This window comes from Scardinius erythrophthalmus, assembly GCF_964197995.2.
Source record: "Scardinius erythrophthalmus genome assembly, chromosome: 21".
NCBI lineage: Eukaryota > Metazoa > Chordata > Actinopteri > Cypriniformes > Leuciscidae > Scardinius > Scardinius erythrophthalmus.
Window position 1 is genome coordinate 30,954,910 of NC_138241.1, and position 8,868 is coordinate 30,963,777.

Sequence of the window (8,868 nt, forward strand, 5' to 3'; positions counted from 1 at the left end):
TTCCTTACCTTGGCTGGGCTTTCTCTCTCTTTTTTTTTTTTTAAAGGCCCTTTCACACCAAAAGTGCATCAGGTTGAACTGAAGTGAGTTTAAATACATAAAGTACATTTGTGTTATTCAACATATTTAATCATTGCAGGTTTTTATCATATTCTAAGTTTGTATTTCACTGTTTGTAAATTTAAGGAAATGCTTACATGTAGTCTACAACTACAGTACCAATCATGTTTACACAGCGCACACAATGCCTCTGCACTTACGATGTCTCTCAACATGGGGACAGGAGAGCTGTCAGTCAATAAATGGAAAAACAAGGTAACGGGATTATTTTGGGGAAAAGTAACTCAGATATTTTGTTGTAAATTTAAAAGTAATGCGTTACTTTACAAGTTACTTTGGAAAAAAGTAATCTGATTACGTTACTTGTAATGTGTTACTACCCCCAACACTTGTTGTGTCTGATTAAATGTTTTGAGCAAACTATTGCATTTAGTTGTATATAAATGGAAGCTCATCCTGTGGTGTAAAACATTTTTTTTATTTCAAAGCTGAACAAGAAACACTTTTTTTTTTTTTTTGATAAACCAAAACTGTCAGAAACCACACTTGATATCTAGCCAAAAACAACGCTCAAAAGTTCAACTCTGAACATGGAATGTAAAAACAAGTTCAGTCTAAGGATAAAAATGGCAAACAATGAAGATTAAGTTGATCTAGTCTAAATGAATGTATTTTCTTTAAAAGGAGAACAGTGAAACATAAATGTGTACAGTACATCACTCACAAATATCCTTGTTTAAACACCTTCGAATAATCTGCTGTCAAAAACATATACCTACAACATCTTTCACCAAGCTGCACTACACTCCACTTAGAACGCTCTTACTAGCCTGGATGCACTCTCTGCTAAAGCTCATGTTCAACTCATTTTACCTTCCCTCAATGTCGAGGCCGACAAAACCAGTCAAAGCAAAGCTAAAACAGAGCTGCATCGAGGCTGTTACTCTTTCAAAGAAATCAAACCCACGACCGAACATCACTTGGTGTCCATCTTGGCCATCTCCTGCAGGTATATCCCAATGCTCTCGCTGTCAAACAGAACAAAGTAAATGTTCTTCAGAGAGGAAGTGGTTGCTGAGACAAAATGGTTTGAAATGGCCTTCAGTATTAGCTGGGCTGCTGTCTGCTTTGGGAAACCATTTCTGCGGGAACAAAAATGAAAAAAGTGAGATGATTTAAATTTTCTGGGAACTATTTCTGGTCATAACCGCATCGAAACTCAGTTAACTACTGATCTGTAAGTCTGTGCGTACTCGCAGTCGCAACTATCTTCAATGGCTTGTAGACGCGATTGATTTTGAAAAGTGAAGTTTAGGTCATTTTAAGCCCCATGATTCTGATGCTCACCGTCCAGCGGGTAGTGAAGGGAAGGCCACCGATTTGAGCTTTTTCTCCTCGGCAGCAGACAAACAGTTCTTCACCGTTTTCTCGAGCTGATCTTCGCACTTCTCTGAACCCCACTGAGGGACGTGACAATGGATGATGAAACGTGCTGCCATCCCATTGGCTTGACCCACAGCCACTGCAAAGCAGAGGGAATAAGAAATACTCCAGTCACAACAACAACACAGAAACTTTTTTTCTACTTTAATAACCTACAGTGGATTTCTTCTCTTTCTAATTTTACTTTTAAAGGGGTGATGAACTGAGAAATCAAATTTTCTTTTGACATATAAGAGGTCATCATACTATAAGAATATCCTGTAAGTTTCAGAACTGAAAACTTCCTTGTTAGTCCAATAAAAGCTTTTATTGACACCAGGCACAGCGAACTACAGGTTTTTCAAAGTGGGGATCTATGACGTCAAAGGGTATCAAACGCCGCCTCAACACGGCCTCTTTAGCCCCACCCACCCATTCACGCATTACATGAAACTCATTATATTATGCAAAACTGTTATCCAATCATAGCAGTGGGCATTTACTTCCAAGTCTTCAATGCGGCACGCCCATAAAAACCAGGGTAGAAAATAAATTACTTATTAATTTTGATGTTTTTGAATGTAAAAACCAAGCGAACGCCATAAGTTGACCTTAGACAACAACATAAAAAAAAAATTAAAAAGCCAGTTCATGACCCCTTTAAACACTTTGACCAAAAACAGTTTGGGCTGATTTTTTCATCTTTGTATGATACTTATTAGGCTAGTACTTCAAAAAGACCCCCAACACACAATCCAATGTTGTACGCTGACTCGTTAACAAGTTTTACTTTACACAAGCACTTACAAGCCTATCTAGCCGATTCAATATTTCAGTACTACAGAACTGCTCATTCAGTACTGACTTTTTTAGATTCTGCTCATTTCCATGACTTTTCCAGGCCTGTAAATGATCATTGTATTATTCCTGATATTTCCAGGTTTTTCATGACAGCTGTACTTTTTTCTGTATTAAAATATTTAACAAGGTCATTTCCTGCCCCTTTGAACATTTCTAGAGCACACACTAATTTGAGTCTGCTTTCTGTCTGCTTGTGTCAAGCTGTGTATGTGTGTGTGTGTGTGTGTGTGTGTGTGTGTTTTAACCTGATGCAACCTCCAAAGGACCCTGGCTTTTTCTCAGCTCCTTGACGGTCTCTAAGAAATCTTTTCCTCCTGCTTTCTCCAGAGCGTTACCTGTATCAAAGGAAAACTTAATAGCTTTTGACACACTTCAAAAATAGGTCTCTCTGATAATTTTGTATTAGCTAACAACAATAGCTCTGCTTCCATCCACTCATTTTTATGCACATTTTGGGATATCGCATTAAAAAACACTGAACGGAAACGCCAAGATAAACAAAAAAAAAACGTATGCGCTCAGTTGAGGTGGTTAATTTTTTTTATCCACTAAAAACATATGCACATAAACTACAATAGAAACACATTTACTTAATAAATCCCTTGATGTGCAACAAAATAGCTCACGTGACTTTGCCTCAATAGAGAATGTGATTGGATAACTGGACTAACCAGCGGACCAATCGCATCGCACAGCATCTCAAATGTTGGTTTGATCATTCTGAAATGCCTGAGCCAAAGTCTGTCATCAGAATGATTTGGTTTAATTCCCTCAAAGAAGCATCTCACATGATTGCATTCCCAAACATCAGGCAAGATCACATTACGGCGTTCACTGCATTTCGTCAGCGCGCTCTGAGACGCAAGTTATTTATGATGTAGGAAAATAGAGCCAATTGCAGCAACCAATTGCACCAATTTCCCAGGAAGTGACGATTTTGTTGTCTTGAACACATGGGATTAGAAATGGTTAATTTCGCAACTTTGAATGGAAACATAGCTAATATAAATAATCTTGCAGAGTACTGACCGATTCCCTCTTTCAGATCAATCTCTGCGTTTGTGGGATTGATGATTCCCTCCACTTTGATCGTTCCGATTTTGCTGATTTCACTCTCTGTAAGGGACAGCTGATAAAAAAAAAACAGAGTTAACTCCTTATGCCATAAATCGCCAGGGTATTAGCTTTGCTACCATTAATTTCTGCAGAAATGTATTCACAATGCATGATTTTACTGCCAATATAAAATTAATCAAAAATATTGTGATGATTTTAAGGTGCCTTTTCTTTGGCCGTTAAGATTGGTGGTGGAGTTAGTTCGATTTAAGTGATTTTGAAATTATTAATTTCTAATAATTTTTTGTAAATATTTACTATCTTTAGATAGCATGACATCACATATAATATCTTTATATTGGCCATGAAAAATGAAAAGTTATATATGCTAATTATATGTAGTTATATTCCTAAATGTACCTTGCATTCAAAGGTATACAAAGTTTATAATGTGCTCTATAAGTGTTCAAACAACTTAAAATGTCATTCTTGATAATGTGTGATAAGCAAAGCTATTTTCACCTTTTGCCCAAGGAACAAGCTTTTCGCAGAGAGAATAGTAAATCCCTCTCCTGGTCCGTCTTCCACTGTTGTGTTGGCATCTGCTTCTTTGTCATTCTCTGTGCTTTTCTGCAAAAAGAAACATTTGTTGTATTCTCAGAGTCAAACATGGTACCAAAGCAACGTATGCAAGTCCTGCACTTACTTTGGGTTTGCGGCCTGGTTTTCCTTTGCTCTTTTTGCTAGGTTTCTTGATGGGTTTCCTGTTCGCCCTCTTCTCCGGAACGGTCACCTGAGTCTCCACCTTCACCTTGCCGCCTCTCTTCTTGGAGAGCAGCTCAGGATGGATGCGAGGCAGAACTCCACCATTTGATATAGTCACCCCTCTGAGCAACTATTCAATAATACATCAAAACAATGGCATTGCTATTATTATTATTATTATTAATTATAAAAAATTCTGCTCTTAAACATTTTGCTTCGCTGTATACGGTTAATTAGCCAACATAGGATAGAAGTGGGCTATTGAAACAAAGGTGGCAAATTCATTGCTTTTAATGCTCTACCGCCATAGACTACAGCAAAACAGTGTACTGTGAGTTGTTTTTGGACAAGACTGTGCTAAATATTAACCCTAACCACCCTCAGTCTATTTTAACATGTAACTCATTACCTGGTTGAGTTCTTCGTCATTGGCCACGGCCAGCTTGATGTGTCGTGGAGTGATTCTCCCCTTCTTGTTGTCTCTTGCTGCATTTCCAGCCAACTCCAAAATCTCAGCTACAAAAACATCAGAGCAATAAGAACCATTTTTAATAATTGAGCACCAATAATTAAGCAGCAAATCAGCATGTTAGAATGATTTCTGAAAGATCATGTGACACTGAAGACTGGAGGAATGATGCCGTAAATTCAGCTTTACCATCACAGGAATAACATTACATTTTAAAATGCATTACAATAGAAAACAGTTACAGCCTTGGTGAACATAAGAGATTTCTTTATACATGAAAAATAAAGTCCCTTATGGTTCTTAAAGGAGAACTCGGCAACTCTAGCGAACTCTAGTCACTTCTTCACTGATTTTCCCTTTTGTTGTCGCATGTTTTCCCCACGAGCTCCCCCTACAGCTGTGGTGGGGCGTATATTTCACAACACAGTCGTAAAAAACTCACTTGCGGCGGCCTCCTCCCCCTCTCTACCGCTGCTCATGTGCGTTTGTTTTGATCGGAGCAAGCCAACTGTATCGTGTGGAGTTATGTCTACCGAGGTGGGTAATCTGGTAATACATCATACATGCGTGTGTGTTTATGTCGAATTGCCGTAAAGCAATTTGTGTTTCGCGCTCGTTCTCGTTCTCGCTTTCGCTTTCGCTTCTCACGAGACTTCCAATTTCTATCTTGCCGGGACGGTAGTGAACAAGTTGCAAGGTTGGTTTTCCGCCTGGGAACGCTGGGGGGAGCGGGGAAAGTCACCAATATCACCAGAACAGGTTGTTTAACCATCCAAATGATTTCTAGACAGTTTTATTAAGTTAAAAAAGCTACCAAGTTCTCCTTTAATAAAGACTTTTTAAAAACATTATTCAAACATATTTCAATATTTTGACGGCCAGTGTAATTACATGAATCACAATGAAAATAGAATATATACACATTTTTGGTGGAAAGAAAAGCATCTGCTTGCTTTCTTGATTCCCACCTGCTAAGTACTCAATGACAGCTGCCATGTAGACGGGGGCGCCCATGCCAATGCGATACTTATGGGTTCCTGTGCGCAAGTAACGCATCATCCTCCCGACAGGAAAAATGACTCCTGCTCGGGCAGACCGAGACAGCTTGGTGATCTTTTTCTTTCCTCCTCTGGCTGACATCCTGCCTTTGCTGTGGTGAAAAATGAAAACATTGCTTCAATAATCATTTTTGATCAAGTAAACAATCCATTCAGCAACATGTAATCAAAACATCAATCATGTGAGTGACAGAGCAGACCCACCTCCTCTTGACTCACAGTGCCACTGGATGGAGTACCTACAGATAAATCAAGACAAAATGATTCATTCGTTAACATCCCGAATGTGACTGAACTTCAACAGTCTCCGTCTGCTTCAACAGATAATGATCACAGACACTCTCTTTTCCATGTTAATGACTAAACTAGAACAAGAATAAAGCTAATACAAACACACATTAAAAAGTTACAGCTTGAGTTTCTTTCACCTGAAGCCTTAGGGTGACATCATATCCTGATCATTGCGATATCCGAAGAAAATTCAAAGTCTCAAAGTTTAGTTGGAAATTAAGGTGGGACTTTAGTAAAAGGGTAATTGGTAACAACAAGTTTTGACGCAAACATATAGTGTATGCCTACCGCCGAACGCATTGCCTTTCAAAGTGTATTTAATTGAATTGCGTACACAAGCACAGGTTATTGTCGAATGCACAGTGGAAAGTTTCATTCTTGTTCAGTGTCTGCACTGTTTCTCTCCAGTCTTTGTACATGTTTAAACACGCACTTCTATAGATGTTGCATCTATATTAGTTCGTTATTTTCGTCTCATCTGTTTGTTTTTCGTCTTTGAAACAACGTCCCGGACTGTGTGGCCACCTTGTGAACAAATGAATTGGAGCAAAAGCATTCAAGGTTTATTTGTAAGCTAAACGTGAGTATGCACGGTTAGAAAAATATGACTGCATGTGTACAGAACACATATTATGTTGATGATCACGCGCACTGTACATAGACCCAAATGTACTCTTTGGGCTTTAGAAAACGTACTATGCTGATGATGAAATTCACATCTGTATAGGTACCTTATTATGCATGTTAAAAAAATGAAGTATACTTTGTGCAACACTTTATTATTATTATTGTAAGCATAAAATCTTGAAAGGCTAAAAGGACACAAGCCAACAGTTAAAAACAGCAGAAAACAGGTAAGAAATACAAATACTTATTACATACATTGCTTAAATTAAATAAAGAAGTTACATTAGTTAATTATTAGGGATGCGCAATATATCGAAATATCACAAATGTACATGCAATATGCAAATCGCAGCGGCTTGCAAAAACTGGGGTCATGAACAAAAGACAGAGAAAATCACTCGCTGCTCTTGACTGAATAACTTCTGTAGCTTTAATAAGAATCAGTGTATATTTAATTCATACAGTGTTTTATATTTACATTTGATTATTCAGTTTCTGTAGTTAAACCTAATGCAGGCCAGCCTGAAATCTAAACCCCCTGGTTTACACTGATGTTAAAATGACACTTACTACTTATGCTACAGTAAAACACTGCTGTTCACTTCCAGAAGTTGTAGGGATGCTTTCTTCTGACAAAAAAAAAAAAAAAAAAAAAAGAAGTGAAAAGTATGTAGGTTAGATAATTTTAAATATAATTTAAGTTTATTTTACACACTTTTTTAAAGCCTTATCATAGAGCAAATCGAATATTGCATTAGTTAATGGGTTAGGCTATCGCATATCGCATTATTCTTCAATATTGTGCAGCCCTATTAATTGTTTAGCTAACTACACCATATACACTGCAACTTGGATTCCTGATTAATAATAATAATATTAATAATTCAATTTTTACCATTGCTGTTTGTCTTGCTGCTAGGCAGATTTTCAAGACTAATCAATATTTCATGTCATATTTATTTGGTAAGTATCTATCTATCTATCTATAATAAAGCGCGAAAATTACACCTTTTTTTTTTTTTTTTATTAAATGTGACCCGGGGTCTGTGAATGGCAGACTGTGAACGTTACCGCGTCGACAGACAAGGGCTCTTCTCTCGGCACAGCCTGCAGCGACCCCGCACTGCCATCCCAAATTAAAGGCGCAGCGCATGTTTTAAGATAAACAGCGAAGATTTATAAACATTGAGCGCGATTCCTCCCCGCTATGAAAAGTTTCGCCACAAACATATGTAATGAAAGACCCGCCTCCTGCCAGCAACAGCACGTTAACACCATTATATTCATCCGGGATGCGGTACGTGATCGCGAGGCCGTCGCCGAATCCGCGATTCAAAGCGTATTATCAAAGGCCTCGCCTTCGCTTCACTGTTTTTCTATCAAATGCACATGCAAATCCGGACATGTTTGTTTTCAAACCACATTAGATCGTGGACAAATACATATTCTTGGTTTTTAACCCTGCTCCTCCCACATTAACTCACCCCCATTTTGTTTTTACCTCGTTGCATTTATGTAGATTAAACACCTAATCTACATCGCAAGCGAGTGATGCGTTTCGACGCGACGCGACTGAAGCGTTGTTATTATCATCGCATCTGCAAGCGAGCTGCGTTCAGCTTCGTTTTTATATGTCGTATTGTCGCGCGCGCGTCGTGTCCAGTGAGCTCGAGCTGCATTCGCATGCATCGCATCGCGCGCTTATCAACACAATACATCGTGCCAATATTTACCTGTTTGTTCTCTACAAATGCGTCATGTACGAAATATATCTGTCCTCTGACAAGCGCAAATAAGGAGTTCCTGGTATTCCTACTCCCTTTCCTTGTGTGCTGAGCCTCTCTGCTGTTCCTTAAAAAAATTGAGACGGAAAGAGACCGCGAAAAACTACAGCAGCCAGTACCACCGACTGTCGATGGAGGCAGGCTTTAGGCTACTGCTGCTGCCTCTCATTTATAAAAAAAAAAACATTACATTCAAGATATCAAATACAGTAACGCACCCAATGCAATCCATGCAAAATGCATATATATAGTCAAATAAGGGACATTATTGTGGATATAATGCATTATCAAGTCATAATTTCTCATCTAAGAGGTAGTTGAGAGCAGCATGCAAAAATAATTCGTCACAGACAGCTGCAGGTGTCTGGGTGATTGATGCTTACTGTAAAAAAAAATCTGTCTCTTCACCTGGTCCCTACTCGAGTGAGTGGTGATCTTCATTCGTTTTCACATGAATAGACTCTCTCCTGACGCC

The 8,868-nt window shown here is 38.5% G+C and overlaps 1 protein-coding gene across 8 annotated transcripts; it reads right to left on the bottom strand.

The window, feature by feature from the left end:
- Positions 1-522: 522 nt before the first annotated feature.
- On the bottom strand, positions 523-8,526 carry macroh2a2 (macroH2A.2 histone). Of its 8 annotated transcripts, none has more exons than XM_081351671.1 (11): positions 8,343-8,526; positions 7,180-7,238; positions 5,896-5,930; positions 5,602-5,783; positions 4,574-4,680; positions 4,106-4,294; positions 3,922-4,029; positions 3,373-3,472; positions 2,589-2,678; positions 1,408-1,582; positions 523-1,202 (listed from the first exon to the last, which is right to left on the bottom strand). In XM_081351671.1, exons 4-11 carry the CDS (start codon positions 5,771-5,773, stop codon positions 1,037-1,039), a joined length of 1,107 nt encoding a protein of 368 aa, XP_081207797.1. In that variant the 5' UTR covers positions 5,774-5,783; positions 5,896-5,930; positions 7,180-7,238; positions 8,343-8,526; the 3' UTR covers positions 523-1,036. The 8 variants fall into 8 exon arrangements, with proteins under 8 accessions (XP_081207797.1, XP_081207798.1, XP_081207799.1 ...); XM_081351672.1 differs by lacking the exon at positions 8,343-8,526 and adding an exon at positions 8,111-8,318; XM_081351673.1 differs by lacking the exon at positions 8,343-8,526 and adding an exon at positions 8,094-8,270.
- Between the last annotated feature and the right edge of the window lie 342 nt (positions 8,527-8,868).

Coding starts and splice junctions, on each gene's coding strand:
- macroh2a2 (XM_081351670.1), bottom strand. CDS start 5,773: ATGTCAGCCAGAGGAGGAAAGAAAAAGATCACCAAGCTGTCTCGGTCT. Junction 1,583..2,588: donor TCCTTTGGAGGTTGCATCAG/GTTAAAACACAC, acceptor TCTGCTTTGCAG/TGGCTGTGGGTCAAGCCAAT. Junction 1,203..1,407: donor CCTTCACTACCCGCTGGACG/GTGAGCATCAGA, acceptor TTGTTCCCGCAG/AAATGGTTTCCCAAAGCAGA.